The 19,901-nt window shown below is 50.5% G+C and overlaps 1 protein-coding gene, 1 long non-coding RNA gene and 1 other non-coding gene across 5 annotated transcripts; 2 read left to right on the plus strand and 1 right to left on the minus strand.

Moving 5' to 3' along the window:
* The first annotated feature begins 57 nt into the window (after positions 1–57).
* On the plus strand, positions 58–205 carry LOC139033573 (small nucleolar RNA SNORA12). Its single transcript, XR_011486124.1, has one exon. It is a non-coding gene; the product is annotated as a small nucleolar RNA SNORA12 (small nucleolar RNA).
* A 9,509-nt stretch (positions 206–9,714) lies between these two features.
* Positions 9,715–11,510, minus strand: LOC110137466 (uncharacterized). 2 transcript variants are annotated; one of them, XR_011486116.1, is made up of 4 exons: positions 11,434–11,510; positions 10,866–11,063; positions 10,143–10,287; positions 9,715–10,006 (listed from the first exon to the last, which is right to left on the minus strand). It is a non-coding gene; the product is annotated as an uncharacterized lncRNA (long non-coding RNA). The 2 variants fall into 2 exon arrangements; XR_011486117.1 differs by lacking the exon at positions 11,434–11,510 and having other exon boundaries at positions 11,044–11,425.
* A 158-nt stretch (positions 11,511–11,668) lies between these two features.
* On the plus strand, positions 11,669–19,494 carry ATP6AP1 (ATPase H+ transporting accessory protein 1). Of its 2 annotated transcripts, none has more exons than XM_020893809.2 (10): positions 11,669–11,879; positions 12,099–12,225; positions 15,021–15,095; positions 15,358–15,551; positions 16,072–16,112; positions 16,848–16,933; positions 17,300–17,538; positions 18,013–18,060; positions 18,149–18,380; positions 18,608–19,494. In XM_020893809.2, the coding sequence occupies exons 1-10, from the start codon at positions 11,728–11,730 to the stop codon at positions 18,815–18,817; spliced, it is 1,404 nt and encodes a 467-aa protein (XP_020749468.1). In that variant the 5' UTR covers positions 11,669–11,727; the 3' UTR covers positions 18,818–19,494. The 2 variants fall into 2 exon arrangements, with proteins under 2 accessions (XP_020749468.1, XP_070319049.1); XM_070462948.1 differs by having other exon boundaries at positions 15,442–15,551.
* The last annotated feature ends 407 nt before the right edge of the window (positions 19,495–19,901 follow it).

Raw genomic sequence — 19,901 nt, forward strand, 5'->3', positions numbered from 1 at the left:
ACACCAGGCTTCCCTGTCCTTCACTGTTTCCCAGAGTTTGCTCAAATTCATGTCCATTATTGTGGTGGTTTTCTTTCTGGCACATTTGTTAAGTTTTCAAATGGGCCTGACTCTGCCACATATATTATATAGGAGCTGGCAAAGGCTTGATGACAAAGAGATCTCTTTCTAGCCTTTTCTGCATCAGAGATGGCCTCCCACATGTGAAAGGCTGTCTCATAAGTTTAAGTCCTTACAGACAGGATGACATAGCCTGTCTGGCCTGAGGAAAATGTCTGCTGAGGGGGTCCTCAATCTTTCCCAGCATCAGGGTCTTTTCCAAAGAGTTGGCTCTTTGCATCAGGTGGCCAAAGTATTGGAGCTTCAGCTTTAGCATCAGTCCTTCCAATGAATATTCAGGGTTGGTTTTCTTTAGGATTGACTGTTTCCTTTACTTTTTCCTTTAATTTTCCTTGACTTTCCTTTTTTCCTTGCCTACTTTTCCTTTAGGAATGACTGTTTCCTTTACTTTTTCCTTTACTTTTCCTTGAATTTTTTCCTTTAGGATCAAGTCCTTGATCTTGCAGTCCAAGGGACTCTCAAGAGTCTTCTCCAGCACCACAGTTCAAAAGCATCAGTTCTTCAGTGCTCAGCCTTCTTTGTGGTCCAACTCTCACATCTATGTATGATGTGAGACATCATACAATTCCAGACAACTGGAGAAACCACAGCTTTGACTATACAGACCTTTGTTGGCAAAGTGATGTCTCTGCTTTTTAATATGCTGTCTAGGTTTGTCATAGCTTTCCTTCCAAGGAGCAAGCATCTTTTAATTTCATGGCTGCAGTCATCATCTGCAGTGATTTTGGAGCCCCCAAAAATAAAGTCTGTCACTGCTTCCACTTTTTCCCCTTCTATTTACCATGAAGTGATGGGACCAGATGCCATGATCTTAGTTTTTTGAATGTTGAGTTTCAAGCCAGCTTTTTCATTTTCTTTCACCCTCATCAATAGGCTCTTTAGTTCCTCTTCACTTTCTGCCATTAGTAAAGTTCAGTTCAGTCGCTCAGTCATGTCTGACTCTGTGACCCCATGAACTACAGCACGCCAGGCCTCCCTGTCCATCACCAACTCCCGGAGTTTACTCAAACTCATGTCCATTGAGTTGGTGATGCCATCCAACCATCTCATCCTCTGTCGTCCCCTTCTCCTCCTGCCCTCAATCTTTCCCAGCATCAGGGTCTTTTCAAATGAGCTCTTCACATCAGGTGGCCAAAGTATTGGAGTTTCAGCTTCAACATCAGTCCTTCCAGTGAACACCCAGGACTGATCTCCTTTAGGATGGACTGGTTGGATCTCCTTGCAGTCCAAGGGACTCTCAAGAGTCTTCTCCAACACCACAGTTCAAAAACATCAATTCTTCGGTGCTCAGTTTTCTTTATAGTCCAACTCTCACATCCATACATGACTACTGGAAAAACCATAGCCTTGACTAGACAGACCTTTGTGGACAAAGTAATGTCTCTGCTTTTTAATATGCTGTCTAGGTTGGTCATAACTTTCCTTCCAAGGAGTAAGCGTCTTTTAATTTCATGGCTGCAGTCACCATCTGCAGTGATTTTGGAGCCCCCCAAAATAAAGTCAGCCACTGTTTCCACTGTTTCCCCATCTATTTGCCATGAAGTGATGGGACCAGATGCCATGATCTTAGTTTTCTGAATGTTGAGCTTTAAGCCAACTTTCTCACTCTCCTTTCACTTTCATCAAGAGTTTCTGTAGTTCTTCAGCTTCTGTCATAAGGGTGGTGTCATCTGCATATCTGAGGTTAGCCATTAGTGAAAGTTGGACCATAAAGAAGGCTGAGCACCAAAGAATTGATGCCTTCAAGTTGTGGAGCTGGGAAGACTCTTCAGAGTCCCCTGGTATTTGAGGAGATCAAACCAGTCAATCCTAAAGGAAATCAACTCTGAATACTCATTGGAAGGACTGATGCTGAAGCTGAAACTCCAATACTTTGGCCACCTGATGCAAAGAGCTGACTCATTGGAAAAGACCCTGATGCTGGGAAAAATTGAGGGCAGGAGGAGAAGGGGGTGACAGAAGATGAGATGGTTGGATAGCATCACCAACTCAATGGACATGAGTTTAAGAAACTCCAGGAGATAGTGAAGGACAGGGAAGCCTGGCATGCTGTGTCCATGCCGGGTCGCAAAGAGTTGGACACGACTTAGCAACCGAACAACAACAATGGGAAAAAACATAAACCCTTGTAAACCTTAAAACAAGAAAGAACATAAACCCTTGTGGCTCAGCTGGTGAAGAATCTACCTGCAATTGAGAGACCTGGGTTCAATCCCTGGGTTGGAAGATCGCCTGGAAAAAGGAAAGGCTACCCATTCCAGTATTCTGGCCTGGAGAATTCCCATGGATTGTATAGTCCATGGGGTTGCAAAGAGTCAGACATGACTGAGCGACCTTCACTTGTAGGAAAAAACAGACTGTCAGCCAGTTTGCATCTGCATAAGTCCAAATGTAACATCTCTTTTTCATGTATATATTTTATATTCATTTTGACAGACATCAACTATTTCATGAAGAGTTCCAATTTGATAACCTAAATAAATGTTCCATTTTTCCATGTAGTTGTGTTTTAAATTATTTATTAATTTAACTTTTGGTTGCACTGGGTCTTCATTGCTGCCAGAGCGGGTGGTTACTCTCTAGTTGTGGTGCACAAGTTTCTTATTGCGGTGTCTTCTCTTGTTGTAGAGCACAGGCTCTCGATGTATGGCCTTCAGTAGTTGCAGTACATGAGCTCAGGAGTTGTGGGTCAGTAGTTATGTCACATGGGCCTAGTTACTCTGCTGTATGTGGGATCTTCCCAGACCAGGCATCAAACCTGTGTCGCCTGCATTGGCAGGTGGATTCCTATCCACCATACCACCAAGGAAGTCTCATGTTCAGTCTCAGAAAACTTGGAACAAAATGAGGTGAAAGTCAGTTTTTGGTTTTTCTATGTGGAGAGTCCTAATAGCAGAGAATAATGACAGTGTTGTTTCCTTCTTTACAAGTATTCTACTTTTTATTTCATTTGTCTAACTGCTTTGGCAGCACTTCTAGCTTCTGGAACTGAAAGAATACCTGAAAGAATTTATACCCAAATTTTTGGAAACAGGTTTTACAAAGTTTCCCAGTATAAGATCAACATGTATAAAAATCAGTTGTATTTACATACATACACCAGCAACAAAAAGTTAGAAAGTGTAGTTTAAGACTCCATTTACAAAAGTTACAAGGTAACTTGAAATCTCACAAAAGATGTGAAAGATCTATATAAGAAAAATCATAACATTTTATGGAAAGATAATAAAGAAGACCCAAGTAAATGGAGAGTGATCCCATGCTCACGAATAGGAATACTTGATATAGTAAATATGCCAGTTCTCCAGAATGATCTACAGATGGATAAAAAAAGATCGATCTACCGATTAAATGTGATTCCAATCACAAGCTAATCAGGGTTCAGACAGACAGTTGCACAACCATGTTCATAACAGCATTACTCACAACAGCAAAAAGGAAACTCAAGCGTCCATCAACAGATGAATGGGTAAATAAACCGGAGTCATACAAGGAAATATTATTCTCCATAAAAAGAAAGGAAATTCTGACATTGTGGCTGCATTGTGGATGAACCTTGAAAACATTACACTAAGCGAAGTATGCCAAACACAAAAGACCACATGTAGTATGATTCCATTCATATGAGATCCCTAGAGTAGTCAAATTCATAGAGACAAAAAGTAGAATGGGTGACAGGGACTGGGGGAGGACGGAATAGAGAGAAAGAATGTTTAGTGGAGACAGTTTTAGTTTGGGGTGGATGAGAATGTTCTGGCAATGGATGTAGGCAATGGTTGTAGAACAATGTGAATGTGCTTCATGCCCCAGAACTGGACAGTTAAAAATGGTTACAATGTTAAAGTTTTATGTCACGACTATTTTACCACAATAAAACTTTTAAATAAAAAATGGCTAAAATGGTAGACTTTGTTATGTACATTTTACCACAACTTTAAATAATCTAGCCAATATAATGAATTAATTCTAAAATCGATATGGACACACAATAGCCCAAGAACAGCCTCTTGAAAAAGGACAAGGTGGGAGGATTTGCCTTTTTGGGTATCAAAGTTTTTTATGAAGTTATAATAATTAAGACAGGGTGGTACTCGGGAGACAAATTGATTAGTGGAATGGAATAGGGGCCAAAAACTGACCCACAGCTGTAAGGACACTTAATATAGAGCAAAATTGGCATTTCAAGACAGTGGGTAAAGGACATTCATCTCAAACAATACTGGGATAATTGCAGCTCTCTTAAAGACACTTGATCCTTGCCTCACAACATACATGAAGGAAGTGAAAGTGTTAGTCACTCAGTCGTGTCCAACTCTTTGTGACCCCATGGACTGTAGCCTTCCAGGCTCCTCTGTCCATGGAATTCTCCAGGTGAGAATACTGGAGTGGGTTGCCATGCCCTTCTCCAGGGAATCTTCCCAACCCAAGGATTGAACCTGCATCTCTTATGTCTCCTGCATTGGCAGGTGGGTTCTTTATCACTCACACCACCTGGGAAGCCCCACAACATACATGAATACATGGAAAACAAAGACAACTTCTAGAAGATAATGTAGGCAAATATTTCCATAATCTAGGGGCAGGGAAAGGCTTCGTAAACAGGATATTAAAACATGAGGGATTCCCCGATGGCTCACTGGTAAAGAATCTGCCTTCAATGCAAGAGACGCAGGAGATGCAGGTTTGATCCCTGGGTTGGGAAGATCCCCTAGAGGAGGAAACAGCAACCCACTCCAGTATTCTTGCCTGGAAATATCCCATGGACAGAGGAGCCTCACAGGCTACAGTCCATGGGGTCACAAAGAGTCAGACATGACTGGGCAACTGAGCACACACACAAAAAACATGAACCATCAAGAAAATGGTACATTTTACTACAGTAAAATTAAGACATTCTGTTCATCAGAAGACATCATGAAGAAAGTGCAAAGGGGGGCTTCCTTGGTGGCTCAGTGGTAAAGAATCTGCCTGCAATGCAGGAGACTTGGGTTTGATCCCTGGGTTGGGAAGAGCCCCTGGAGAAGGGAAAGGTTATCCACTCTAGTATCCTGGTCTGGAGAATCTCACAAATAAATCACTATTTACCCACTCCAGTATTCTGGCCTGGAGAATTCCATGGACTGTATAGTCCATGGGGTCACCAAGAGTCGGACATGACTGAGTGCCTTTCACTTCACTTCATCCACTATTTATCCATGGAGGATCCCATGGATAAATCACTAAGATAAAGATAAGCAATCCATAGAAAAATGGGAAGATTGATGTGAGCAGGCATCTCATTGAAGAGGAAACACAATGGCAGAGCTGAAAATGTATATACAGTAAGAACTTCCTGTAATTGCATTAACAAAGCACAATAAACTGAAGTGTTAGTTGCTCAGTCGTGTCCAACTCTTTGCAACTCCATGGACTATAGCCTGCCAGGCTCCTCTGTCCATGGAATTCTCTAGGCCAGAATACTGGAGTGGGTTGCCATTCCCTTCTCCAGGGGATCTTCCCAACCCAGGGACTGAACCCGGGTCTCCCACACTGCAGGCAGATTCTTTACTGTTTGTGCCATCACGGAAGCCTGGACATGAATTTGGGGGGACACTATTCAACCCAGTAAATGCTAAGTTGCTTCAGTCGCACCAGACTCTTTGCAACCCTATGGATTGTAGCCTGCCAGGCTTCCTCTGTCCATGGGATTCTCCAGACAAGAATACTGGAGTGGGTTGCCATTTCCTTTTCCAGGGGATCTTCCTGACCCAGGGATTGAACCTGTGTCTCTTACGTCTCCTGCATTGGCAGGTGGGTTCTTTACCACTAGCACCACCTGGGAAGCCCGTTCAACCCAGTGTATATACCTATGACCTGAGATACACACACACACACACACACACACACACACACACACACACACACACACCTATGGAAATACACATACATGTGTGCCATTAGGCAAATATATGTTTGCAGCACCACTAGTTGTGCTAGCTAAAGTGGAAAAACACTCAAATATCCCTCAATAGAAGGGCTCAATGACTGGCAGAATATCTGTCCAGAGGAACAGCAGTCATGTGGCTATTATGCATTGACTCACATTAACCTCCCAATTTTGAGCACAGAATCTAGACACAAATATAATACTGAATAATTCCATTTATACAAAGTCCCAATGCAGACAAAACAAAACCATTGTATTGAGAGATGCCTGCTTATCTGGCTCAATGGTCAGGATGTTTGTCCAAGCTCATATATTGAAACCTAATGCCCTAATGGTATTTATTAGGAGGTGGGGCCTGGGAGAGGTGCTCAGGTCATGAGCTCATCAGGGTGAAGTCCTCAAGATGGGATGAGTGTCCTCATCAAAGTGTCCTCATCCAGTTTCTTCAGTCCTCCTACCCAGTGAGGATACAATGAGAAGTCTGCAGCCTGGGAAGAAGACCCTCCCCCATGCTGATGGTACCTTGATCTCTGATGGCAAGCCTTGGTGAGCAATAAACTTCTGCTGTTTGTAAGTGCCACCATCTGTGACACTTTGTCCCAGCACCCCAAATGGGCTGATACAATTGGTAAAGTTATGAAAAGCCAAGAGATTACCCCCAAAATCAGGTGAGTGCTCACTGGTGGAAGGGAGAAGGAAGTGATGGGAAGGGGATGAGGATGTAGACATTTCAATTCTTGACTTGGGCAATGCCAAGGCAAAATTTGCTTTGCTAAGTCATTGTGCTGGACATCTGGATTTCGCAACTTTTCTTTATCAGTCACACAAGGAGTGTGTGGGGGAAGGCAAGCCTGGGAGGGCTGTGTGATGCCTGGGTGAGAGGGCTCAGAGTGTGGACTCCACTTTGGGGAGCACTCCAGGGACGTGGGCTGCAGGGGTGAGGCGGTGACCCCCTTCACCTCTATCACAGCAGGCACAGCATGGAGCTCAGGGTTTTGCAAGCAACGTTCCATTGCTGAGTCACTTGCCGTGAGGGTGCTGAAAGATTCCCACAGGGGGCCTGTGGGTTTCCTGATACCCGGACTCTGCCTCTTGCAGTGTGTCTCCTGGCTGGCAATGGGCAAGGAAGAGTGCTCCTAAAGGGAAGGTGACGGAATCATTGTGAACAAGAGGGCCATTGACCATGGCCCCAGAGACATCTTGCGTCTGTAGGTCATTAAGAGCCTCCTGGCAAACCAAGGGACAGTAAGAAGCACCAGCATCTGCCAAAGGAAGAGGAAAAGCAGGCATTGGTTTTACTCCATGAGGATGCTCCAATGCTCCCCATGTCATCTGTGTGGGTCTATGAGCAGGATGATGCCATTTTGTCAAGCTCAAGTATCAGCAGACTGAGCACAAGACTGTTTAGGGGGGCATCCTGAAGTGGTCAGCCTCTAAGAGAAAAAGGAATAATAAATAGAAAGTTTAGGCTAGCAATTACTTCCTGGGGGAAGGGAGGGGCAGGAGAAAGGGATTCGGGGAGAAAGATTCTTGCCCAGGACCTGGAAGCACTCTGTGAAGTCTTGGACGGGTGAAGGGGGCTCCTTTTATTGTCTATTTCACATGCAATAATGTGATGTGTGTAATGTAAATGTGATGCGTGTCTACGCAACATAGGTAATCCACACAGCACACAGATATTACACTGATTTTGGGATGTGTCCAATATTGTATTAAAAGAAGACACAGGGATGGTGAGGGCCCAGGTGGGTTTTCATGAATAAATGCTTTCACCCCCAAAAAGGAAGCCACAGACAGAAGGTACTCATGGGTTCTGTCAATATGTATTGAAGGACTCAGCTTAGATGTCACCTTGCGTTCGAAGCAGACTCAGGTGGGCGCCCCTCTGTGCACCTCCCTCCCAGCCCTGTGTGTCTCCCTTTTGAACATCCATCACCCTGGGCTGGGACCCCTGATGTCACGTCTCCTGCAGATCAGATTGGGAACTTGAAGGGCAGAGTCTAAGTCCGACTCAGTGCCCGGCCCATAGCCACTGCTTCCAGAGGATTACCACTCCAGGGACCTGTGGGAACTGAGCAAAGAAGAAACGCATCTGTGGGCCTCTGTAATGACAGGAAGCAGGAGACTGCTGGCCATCAAGGCCACACCTTGGAGAAAATCTTTCCCTTGAAACTTGGACTTCAGTGATGCTGTGATGCCCTGTTGGGGGGAGGGCATCCCTGTTTTTTTTTCCCTTGGGGCACCAGGCTGAGTAGGATTGACAGACCAGGGGAATGCAATTGAGCCCCCAGGCAGACAGCAAGAGCAAGGATGGGGGAGGACTCGAGCACGTGGACTCTGGTCTCTCCCTTCCCCATCCGCTGGCTACCCTGGCTCCAATCTCTCGCTTCAGATGCTCCCAGGGCCCCTGCCACCATGCCACCTGCTTGAACATCAGCCCCACATTAATGCTGAGGCAGCGGCCTCTGCAGTCTCTCTGGCTTTTTCCTCTGCCTCTATCAACTGGTCCAGCCCCATCACCTTCCTCCCAGACAAGGGCAGCAGCCTCTTGCTGGTCTCTGCTGCCACTCTCCCCACCTCATCTGTTCTGCTCCCATAGCCAGATTAGCCCTTTTAAACACAACTGAGATCATGGCCCTAAGCTTTCCAACCTCTCCCGGGCTTCTGGGGACACAGCAAGCTCCAGCACAAGGCTCTCCCTGCAGCTGACTCAGACATTACCACTGAGGGGCCCCACAAACAACCCAAACTTAACTGTCCTCAACTGACCTTGTCTCCCAGTCCCCAACTCAGACAGATCCAAGAGCCACCTCCAGTCTCTGTCTTCCTCAACAATGGCAAGCCCACCTCATTTCTTCAGTTCAACTGCCACTGTCGTAGTTGAACCCACATTTGTGACAACCATGATTACAATCTCCTAAGCAGTTGATGAGTAGAGGTGATCAGTGGTCTGTCAGGTCTGTGGGGTTGGGGGGTAGGGAGTCATATAGATTGAATTATGCCAAGGAGATGGTACTTGAGGGGCAGAGATGGCAGCAGCAGTGGCTGGACAGTGTCCCGATGTCCAGCCCCAAATACCCACATCTTTGTAACCACAAACAGTGCTGCAAAAGCTCTCCTTGTGTGCGGTTGGCTGAGTATTTCTATTGAAAGTGAAAGTGAAGTCACTCAGTCGTGTCTGACTCTTTGTGATCCCATGGACTGTAGCCTGCCAGGCTCCTCTGTCCATGGGATTTTCCAGGCAAGAACACTGGAGTGGGTTGCCATTTCCTTCTCCAGGGGATCTTCCCAACCCAGGGATCAAACCCAGGTCTCCCGCACTGCAGGCAGACTCTTCACCATCTGAGCCACCAGGGAAGCCCAATTCTATTGAATGGATCCCTAAGAGGGAAATCACTTAGTTAAAGGTCATACAGGTTTCAGTTTGTTAGATGCTACCAAATTATCCTCTAAAAACAGTTCAACCAGTTGATATTTTCACCACCATGTAGTCGAGACTATTTCCCAACATCCTTGCTGGCAATGGGCATGATCAAACTTTCATCTCCCCATATTTTTTATTGTGAAAAATTGCAAACATCTAGTGTTTTAGTCTCCCAGGGCTGCTATAGGAGATTACCAAAAACAAAAAAAAAAAAAAAAAAAAAAGAGAGATTACCACAAACGGGCAGGCTTCAACCAACAGAAATTTATTCTCTCCCAGTTCTGGAGGCTAGAAGTCCAAAGTCAAGGTGTCAACAGGGCTGTGTTCCCTCTGAAAGCTCTAGGGAAGAATCTCTCCTTGTTTCTTTCAGTTTCTGGTGGTTCCAGGAGCTCCTCAGTTTGTGGCTGCAAAACTCTGTCTCTACCATCGATTGGCCTTCCCTGTGTGTCTGTGTCTAAATTTCTCTCTTCTTAGGAGGATACTTGTCATGGATTTAGGGCCCGCCCTACTCCAGCATGACCTTATTTGGATCACATCTGCAAAGATATAATTTCCAAATGAAGTGACATTTACAAGCTTTGGATAGACATGAATTTTAGAGGGATACTCTTCAACTCAGTACATGTATCAATGTTAAAAAAAAAAAACAACAAACAGCACCCATTTACTCACCCACTAGATTCCAATGGTCGTCAATATGAGAAATGAAAAATGGCACAGACAGGGACTTCCTCAGTGGTCCAGTGGTTAAGACTCCATGCTTCCAATGCAGGGGACTTGGGTTTGATCCCTGGTTGGGGAACTAATATGCCACTTGCTGCGTGTTATGGCAAAAAAAAGAGGCATATAGCTAAAAAACATGACATTATGATTCCACTTTTTTGACTTAGTATGAATAGATTGCTAGATTTCTTTTTTTTTATTTCTAGATTCTAATTAAAAAAACAGATGTGCAACAAGCAACAAAGGTTTACTGTATACCGTAGGTAACTATAGTCAATAGTTTGTCAATATCTCTAATGGAATACCTATAATATAAAATTATCTGAAATATCTATAATGGAAAATAACCTAACAATAATAGATATGTCTATTATAAAAGTAACATATGTGTATAAGAATCACGGAGTTGTGCACCTGAAACATTGTAAGTGTTTTGTACCTGCTTTTGTAAGCACACACAAAATATTAAGAGAAAAAAAAGAGGCACAGAGAAAGATGAAAGTCTCCCAATTCATTTGAGGTGATGTCCCACATCTTCTGGCTCTAGCTTTCTCTTGAAGGCAAACTTTGAGAAAGGAACAATCGACGCTGTGTCTCCACTTCCTCACAATGGCATCGCTCTTACCAAACTGGTGTTCCGAAGTACAAGAAAGTTTTCTGTCCTCATCTTACCTGCTTCCTGGCAGCAGTCGAGACTGACTGTTATTCATGGCATCCTTGAAACTTCCCAGGGTTTTCCCCCTCCTCCTTGATGCTACTCTCCGATCTTTCTTCTGGATCGTCCTCCCTGCCCCTAGTAAGTGCTGGTGTTTCTCTGGACACTCTCCTGGGCGTCCTGTTCTCTCCTTACCTGTATAACGGAGGGTCCAACTGCGGGAAAAAGAAAGCACTCTTGCTATTCTAAGCATTCAGTTCAGTCGCTCAGTCGTGTCCGACTCTTTGCGACCCCATGGACTGCAGCACGCCAGGCCTCCCTGTCCATCACCAACTCTCCCGGAGTTTACTCAAATTCATGTCCATCGAGTCGGTGATGCCATCCAACCATCTCATCCTCTGTCATCCCCTTCTCCTCCCGCCTTCAATCTTTCCCAGCATCAGGGTCTTTTCCAAAGGAGTCAGTTCTTCGCATCAGGTGGCCAAATAACTGACTCATTGGAAAAGACCCTGACGCTGAAGTTTTAAAACAGGGAGAAGTTAGCCGTGAGTGCGGGGACTAGCAGAGTCCCACCCCGCCCAGTACCTTCAGCTGGGTCGCAGCCGCCTGCATCCGCAGATTGGCAGGCGGGCTGTGGGAACCAGAGGAGCGCTGCCCCGCCCCCTTAACTATTTGGAGCGTGCGCGCCCGGAGACCCGTAGAGCCAATCAGCGAAAAGGAGAGGCTGTGAGTGACAGCCACATCGTTCAATCACCTGAGAGCCTGGAGAGCCGTCTTGCACCCAGACCAATGGCAGCTCAAGGCGGACTTCGGGCGGGGGCGACAGTCACCTGATCCGCGGCGGCCGCGGTAGGTCCTGGCAGTGGAGGCCGAGAGGTTATGATGGCGGCGACAGCGGCGACTCGGGTGCGAGCGGGGACGCGGCGGGCCCCAGCGCTCTGCCAGATGCCATGGCTGCCGCTGATGCTGGTGGCGGCGGCGGCAGCGTCGTCGGAGCAGCAGGTGCCGCTGGTGCTGTGGTCGAGTGACCGGTGAGTGGGGCGGGCTGCGCTGTGCGCCGCGGCGGTTGAGGTGCCCTCGCTCGACTCCGGGGCTGTCCTTGGCGGGGGGCGGCGAGTCCCAGGGGGGCTGTCCCTTGTTCGGTGGCCTGTAGCAAGGGCGCTGGCTCTGGGCCCCAGGCATCAAGCTGGGAGCCCACGGGCTTCGGATCTCAAGCCCCCACTTGACAGCACCTCTCTATCCCCTGCCAGAGGCCTGTGGGCTCCTGCGGCCGACACCCACGAGGGCCATATCACCAGCGACATGCAGCTCTCCACCTACTTAGACCCCGCCCTGGAGCTGGGACCCCGAAATGTGCTGCTGTTCCTGCAGGACAAGGTGCGCCTCCCCCAGCCCCCTCTCCCTTCCTCATTCAGGAGACAGCCCCTCTGCCCCAGGACACTGAGGCCCATTCCCCGAGGGAAGCTGCAGTGACCTTGTCCAAACTGCAGGGAGGTGTGGTTCCTTCCTTGGGAAGGCCTGCGGAAGAACGTTCAGAGGGAATGGTGCGTGCCTGCTAAGTCACTTCAGTCGTGTCTGTCCTACTCTTTGGGACTCTATGGGCTAATAGCCCACCAGGCTCCTCTGTCCATGGGATTGTCTAGGCAAGAATACTGGAGAGTGGGTTGCCATGCCCTCCTCCAGGGCATCTTCCCAACCCAGGAATCGAACCTGGGTCTCCTGCATTGGCAGGCAGATTCTTTACAGTCTGAGCCACCAGGGATGCCCCTAGTCAAGAACAGTGGAGTGGGTTGTCATGCCCTCCTCCAAAGGATCTTCCCCACCCAGGGATCAAACCCACATCTCTCTATGTCTCCTGCACTGGCTGGCGGGGTTGTTGTTTTGTTTTTTTTTTAAACACTAGCGCCACTTGGGAAGCTGAACAGCTAGCAAAGGATGGTTTCCATCCATCTACCTCTGGGTTATGGGCACAACACGCTTCCACTGAGCCACTCTGCCAAGCATGGGAATAGTGAGGGCCCAGAAATGGCACCCACTTGATTGGGGGAAATAAGGGGTCAGAGGCCAGATGCTGATTGAGTGCCAAACCCTTGCCTGACTTACTACATGGCAGAGATGATGAACCCTTTTTACAGATGAAAAGCCCAAGGATGGTAAGTGACTTGCCCAAGGTCACATAGCTAATGGGTGGCAGAGTTGTGATTCTGACTGTAATGATTGTAAGACAGAGAATGGAGGAATGATAGATCACTTACTGAGTGCTTCATTCATACTAGCTGAGCTGATGTCATTATCTTGGTTTTACTGCCTAAGGAGCTAAGGGTTGTAGGATCAGCTGAAGTTCATGGCTTGTGCAAGCCCCAGGTTATTCCAGCTTGAGTCTGTTGGACACCCCTCCCCCACTGTGATTTTGTGCTTATACCCAGCACACTGTTTACCCTCCCATCTGGGCATTTCTGCCCCTAAAGCAGGTATGCAGACCACAGGAAGATTCTAGGGCAGTGTAGGATTAGTGTTTGCGAGATTATTGAGCTTCTGCTTGTCTGTTCCTCATTGGTGGCCCGTTTGGCTCATTCCCTTTGTGATCTTGCTTTGTGGGCAGGGGGTGGTAGCTGTGCTGGCTTGTAGTCCTTCCAGGAGATGGTGAATAACATAGTCAGACTGGAACTCAGTTCTAGTTCTACTGCTTACTGGACATGTGAAATACTCTGCAAATGCCAGTTTCCACATCTGTAAAAAGACACCACTGACATCAGAGGGCGAGGAGCAATTCTGATAGTCCATGTAAAATATCTGGCTGGTGCCCCCCCACCGCCATCTGATGGTATTCATTCATTTGTCAAATATAGACTACCTACTCTGTGCCAGGTATTGATTAAGTGCTGGGGACATAGAAATAAGCAGAATCACCCAAGCCCCTACTCCAAAGAAGCTAACACTCTTGTGAGGGTGAGAGGTTTACGTAGATGCTAAGTTGGTATGACATAAGGTCAGCACTTAGATAAGAAGGAAGCAGACTCAGAGAATAGAGTGACTGGCAATGCTGTGTAAGATAAAGAGGGAGTAGGCAAGTGCTCACTGAGGAGGTGGTATTGAAGCAGAGATCTAAGCGGAGGTAGAGATGGAGCCATGTGGCTGCGGGAGGAAGGTATGCATTCCTGGCAGAGGTAACAGCAGGTGCAAAGGGCCTGGGTGAGGAATACTCCTGGTGAACCTGTGGAAGAGCTGGTGTGGCTGGAGTACAGTGAGAGAGAGAAAGGCGTAGGAGATGGTCAGTTGAGGAGCCTGGAGATGACGCGGAAAGGGGTTGGTCGCAGTTATAAAATGTGTCAGGAAGCCTTGGGTGATTTCAAACGGAGTGTACACAGGCTTTCGGAATGATAGCCTCGGCGCCAGAGAGGCTCAGGATTCCTGCCCAGAAGGGCAAGGAGGCTGGGCAGGTGTGTATACTAAACACGATGACATCAGGGAAGCTGATTAAAATCACCTCTGGGCCTCCCTGGGAAAAGCCAGAGGAAGCTGGGAGTTGGGGCAGAAAGCAGAAGTTGAAGGACATCCCTAAGTTGTGGAGATTAGAAGGATGGGGGTCAGGGTGATTGTGGTCCAGAGTGCTCAGAAGCCTTCAGTGGTCGGTCCAGTGTGTTCTGAGATCTTCACCTCTGTCCCCTTCCACCAAAACCAGGGCAGGGAGGAGGGACTTCTCACCCTCCTTTGCAAAGGGTCCTGTGCACACTGGACAGAGGCGGCTCCAGCTGTTGCAGCTGGCATGTAGGTTCTCTTTCTGGGCCTTCCGCCCCGGGGGCACGCAGTCAGTGTTCTTGGCTTCCCCCAGCCCCCTCCCCGCAGCTTCCCTCTTCTGTCGCAGTTCCTCTTATCTCCAGGCAGGCTGCTGACTCTTACTCCTGAGGTTATCACGAGCCAGCTGCCCACACATTTCTCTCAACCCCATGACCGCCTTCCTTGTCTTCTCGCCCTGCTGAGAGTGTTACTGGTGTAAAGAAATAGAACCTTCCACGCCCCTGCCCCTAAAACACACCCTCATGCCCCAGATCAAACCTGCTTCTAAATGAGATGTTGCTGGCCCTGCAAAAATGCCCAGGGCCAGTGTCTTCCCCCTGCCCTGGCCCCACATCCATCCAACCTTCTGAGGCTGTTTCCCTCCCTTCTACTAGCTGAGCATTGAGGACTTCACAGCATATGGTGGCGTGTTTGGAAACAAGCAAGACAGCGCCTTTTCTAACCTGGAGGTAAGAGTCCACACTCAGCCGGTGACCCTGGAGGCTACTCTGTGCCCCCCTCCACCAGCATAATAGGAACTGTCCCCTCAGTAACCAGAGACGTTGGCTCGACAGGGAAAGGTTGAGTGTCAGGTCCAGGGGTGTGGCGTGTTTTGTTTCTTACCTGGAGTGAGACCTGGCGTAGGTTTGGCTTGCCACCAAGGTCTGGGTGGCTGGCCCTGGTCCCGTGGCCCCTTGCTAACTCATCTGCCCATTTCTCACCTGTCCCCAGAATGCCCTGGACCTGGCCCCCTCCTCTCTGGTGCTTCCTGCCGTTGACTGGTATGCAATCAGCACTCTGACCACTTACCTGCAGGAGAAGCTCGGGGCCAGCCCCCTGCATGTGGACTTGGCCACTCTCCGGGAACTGAAGCTCAACGCCAGCATCCCGGCCTTGCTGCTCATCCGCCTGCCCTACACAGCCAGGTATGGCTGGGCCTCTAGCCTCAGGTCCCAAGCTCTGAGGGTGCCGTTCTGTCCAGGCGAGCCGTCCTCCACTTAGCACCCTGAGGCCCTCCCAGAGGGCGTCTGTCTGGACAGAAGAGGCAGGAAGGCCCTCCAGCCGGGTTGGGACTTGGGAGTCAGTGCCCAACATTGAGCTAGGCCTCTAGGGCCTCCTGAGATGAGCCAGGCGTGGGCTTCGCTAGCGGGGAACCAGCCTGCCTAGCGGAGACTGTTCATGGAAAGGTGGCAGGGAAGTGATCGGGACTCCGGAGCTGGGGGAGAAGGTGCAGGGGATTCCAGGCAGGGCCACGAGGTGAGCAGAGGTCCCGGGAGGGGGGACTGGTGGTGTTGAGTGTGGCTCTTGGAGGCCCAGTTCGAGTGTGCTAGGTGGCAGGGCTATACCAGGGAATGACAGGGCCTGGAGGGGCTTCAGGAGGCAGCCCAACGGGTGGCAGAGAGCCATCAGGATTTGGGCGGCTTGAACTTTTTGTCTCTTCCCTAGCTCGGGTCTGATGGCACCGAAGGAAGTCCTCACGGGCAATGGTGAGCAGGGTCGGGGAAGGTGCAGTTTCCATTTTTATCCAGCCCTTGGCCATACGGAGCTGGCCTGGGTTCCTCAGCCCCTTGGTGCTCCCAGGGGGCCCGGCTGCTTCTCCGAGCCCCTGGCAGCTGGGCAAGGTCCCCAGGCCTCGGCCCAAGTGTTGGATGCCCAGGGGCCTCCTCCACACAGCCTGGAGTCAGCTTCCACCCAGGCAGCTTGCACCCTAAGGTCTGGGGGTTTAACACTCCAGCACTGTTTCAAACACCTGTTCTGAGAACTTGTCTCCCTTGTGCTAGAGAGGACAGTTCTTCCTCCCAGAAAGGTCACCAGAAACTGGCCATGGTGGATTTGGCATTTTTGGTAGCAGTCTGTCTTTTTTCTCTCCACCTGGGGGAGGCGGTGACTGGGGCCTTGGTATCCCAGGGGAGGCTGGAAACAGGTGGGATGAGAAGTGGCTGCTGAAATGGAAAACGCTACTGGGGGTTGATGGGAGCTGGCTCTTGGAGGGGCTTGGTGTCCCACCCGGGGACATGCTGGTTGCTAGGGTGGGAAGGGCTTCACAGTGGAGATGTCTAGGGGTGCCCACCTCCACAAGGTGATCTCACAGAGCGCCATCCAGAGAAGGCGCCCAGAGGGGCATAGAAGGGCACAGCTTGCCCCTCCCGGCTTCTGCTGGGTACAGTGGCTCTGAAGGGCTGCCTCTGACCTGCATCTCTGTTCTCCCCCTGGCCCCTCAGATGAGGTCATTGGGCAGGTGCTGAGCACACTCAAGTCAGAAGACATCCCCTACACGGCAGGCCTTACGGCGGTCCGCCCTTCTAGGGTACGTGCCCATGCCCAGGGCTCCAGGAGGTGTGGTTGGGGAGCCTGGAGGGGGGCTGGTTCCTCCTCTGGGCAGGTGTAGGGGTGGGGGGCATGGATGAGCCACAAAGTCAGGCGACCACTGGCCATCTCGTCCCATCAGCCTTATAGGCTGGTGTCTTCGGACATGAAGCCCAAGTGTTCCAAAGTTGCAAAGATTAGCAGCGTCACAGAGGCTTAGGGGAAAGCTGCTCAGAGGAAGCTTTTGCCTATGAACATCACTGGTGGGACCGGAGATGGTGCCCAGTGGGGAGAGGATGGGCAGGCTATCTGGTTCAGGGCCCACCCCCAGGGCTGTTGAGAAGGTTTTGTGGGCTCTTATTTGCAGGTGGCCCGCGATGTAGCCATGGTGACTGGGGGGCTAGGTCGCCAGCTGTTGCAGAGAACGGTGGCACCACCTGCGATCAATGCCCCCGTAAGTTACAATGACACTGCCCCCCGGATCCTCTTCTGGGCTCAAAACTTCTCGGTGGCATACGGGGAGCATTGGGAGGACCTGACCTCCCGCACCTTTGGGGTCCAGGACCTCAACCTGACTGGCTCCTCCTGGAACGACTCCATTGCCAGGTGAGGGCAAAGTGTGTGCCCCTGCCTGGGTCTGTGTTGGGGGGTGTTCAGCATGAGGACGCAGGTGGTGGTGTGGGGTGGGGCTGCTGCTCAGAGCTCTGCCTGCTCACGCCTTCTTGTCCTTAGCTGGGGCCTTGGTTGTTAACAGTTCCTAATCACCCTGGATCCCGGTGCCACCCCCTTGGGCAGCCTCACGGCCCAACCTGAGCACCTTCAGCAACCCCAAGAGAGAGTCTGGGGGTTCAGGGAACCGAGAGGAAGGAGCCCTCCGCAAGGTGGGGCACCTGTGTGCTACCTGGTTCCTGACTTGGAAAGGGATGAGGCCTCAGGTCTCCTATCTGTCAATCGAGGGTGCTGTTTCTTCAGGTGGCTCTGTGGGAAGACCCGGTGCAGCTCAAGTAGGAGACCTGAGGGCCTTGCTCGGAAGTATTTTCAAGGCCATCCCAGAGTCTGAAAACTCCTCTTCCTCCGCAGGCTGGCGCTGACCTATGACTCACTCTTTGGGACCATGGTGACATTCAAGTGAGTCTGAGAGGCAGGGGCGGGTGGGCTGCTGTGGCTCCAGCCTCTCCAGCTGCCTGACCCCCCTGCGGCACCCCCCCAACCCCAGGTTCACGCTGGCTAACCGCTTCTACCCGGTGTCTGCCCGGCACTGGTTTACCTTGGAGAACCTGGAAATCCACAGCAACGGCTCCGTCGCCTACTTCAATGCCTCCCAGGTCACGGGGCCCAGTATTTATTCCTTCCACTGCGAGCATGTCAGCAGTGAAAACAAGGATGGCAACCTCCTTGTGCCTGACACGCAGCCTTCTCTTTGGCAGATGACTTTTCGGGACTTCCAGGTAGGAAGAGAGGAGGGACTGTGTCTGAGAGTGGGGGAGCCCTGGCTGGAGGAGGGGTTGGGGGGCAGCAGAGGCCTGTGAAGGGTCTCCGGGTTCTTTCAGGTTTGGGCCTGGGAATGTACCTTAGAGTTCCGTCCCCTTGGTGCTCTCCTCCCACCAGCTGGGGAACCCCCAGCCCTTACCAGGCCTCTCCAGGTGGGGGCCACTCAGTGCTTTCTGTCCCTCAGATCCAGGCCTTCAACGTGACAGGCGAGCAGTTCTCCTATGCTAGTGACTGTGCAGGCTTCTTCTCCCCGGGTATCTGGATGGGGTTGCTCACCTCCCTGTTCATGCTGTTCATCTTCACCTACGGCCTGCACATGATCCTCAGCCTCAAGACCATGGACCGCTTCGATGACCACAAGGGCCCCACCATTGTTTTGACCCAGATTGTGTGATTCCACACCTGCCAGGGGTTGAGGGTGTGGCTGGGGTCCAGGTTGTCACCTCCCCATCAGAGGCCCACTGGGCAGGAAGGCTTCTCCCTCTTACGCCATCGCATGACTCCCTGACTCCCCTTAGCTTGTCAGGCTACCTGTTCAAGCTGCTGAGGGTCTTCCCTGGACTGCCCACTCCCCACCACATCTCTCTCCACAAGGTGTATATATTTCTGCATAGATAGTAGACAGATCTCCTAGGCTTGATCATTATAAATGTAGGGGCTGTTAGTTCTACAAAATCCACCCCCCCTTCTTATTTATTCTCATTTCTCCACCTTCGCTTCTTGCTGTTGATAGTGCTTTTGTGTAGCCAGCCCTCCCTTCCCAGGCTCTGTGGGGTTCCTTGTAGCAGCCGGGAGCTGTTCCATTACCTGAGTTTGGGGGGGGGGGGGCGGGGAGTGTGGAAGTACTATTTGTCCCGCTTAGCTGGCGTTATTGATTTAGTTTTTGGTGATGTGCTAACAATAAGCCGTACACTGGGGTTTATTCCTTTGGCCTAAGAAGGAAGGGACTTCTATGGCAGGTGGGCTGGGTGTGATCACGGGGTTTGGGGCCTGTTCCTGTCGGGAGAACCCGGCAGGAGTCCCGGGGTGCTCGTGGTTTCCTTCCGAATAAAATAAAGACGGGTCGCCATGCTTGGGCCTCTTGTCACTCATTTCTGCGCTGGGCACAAGGAAGGGAGGATGCGCTTGGCTGACGGCCGAGAGAGGAGGCCCGAATATGGAGAGATGGAGGCCGTCCCGCGGGCTGCTTTTCCAGGGACCCAGGAGAGGCCGAGAGGGTTGTTCGCAAACTGGGTCCCCCCCCCCCCCCCCCCCCGCCTCAGCGACTAGGGGAGGGCGGGGGCCGTCGGCGCCCGAGAGAGGGAGGCGGGGGAGACGGCCACGACAATAGTCGCCCCCACGTCCCCAGGGGCCCGCCTTGGGCTGCTGCAGCAGCGCGCGCCCAGCCGGCGGGGCCACGCCGAGCTTCCCGGGGCGGGGCGCGCGCGGCTCTCGCGCACGGATCCCTGGCGGGCCTCAGCACCGTCTGCCAGGCGGCC

The sequence above is a fragment of the Odocoileus virginianus genome, unplaced genomic scaffold (assembly GCF_023699985.2).
Source record: "Odocoileus virginianus isolate 20LAN1187 ecotype Illinois unplaced genomic scaffold, Ovbor_1.2 Unplaced_Scaffold_18, whole genome shotgun sequence".
NCBI lineage: Eukaryota > Metazoa > Chordata > Mammalia > Artiodactyla > Cervidae > Odocoileus > Odocoileus virginianus.

What these genes read in the sequence shown, in the direction of transcription:
- ATP6AP1 (XM_020893809.2), top strand. Translation starts at nt 11,728, where the DNA reads ATGATGGCGGCGACAGCGGCGACTCGGGTGCGAGCGGGGACGCGGCGG. An exon ending in GGAAGTCCTCACGGGCAATG is followed by an intron (nt 16,113 to 16,847) that starts GTGAGCAGGGTC and finishes CTGGCCCCTCAG; the next exon opens with ATGAGGTCATTGGGCAGGTG. An exon ending in CGGCGGTCCGCCCTTCTAGG is followed by an intron (nt 16,934 to 17,299) that starts GTACGTGCCCAT and finishes TCTTATTTGCAG; the next exon opens with GTGGCCCGCGATGTAGCCAT.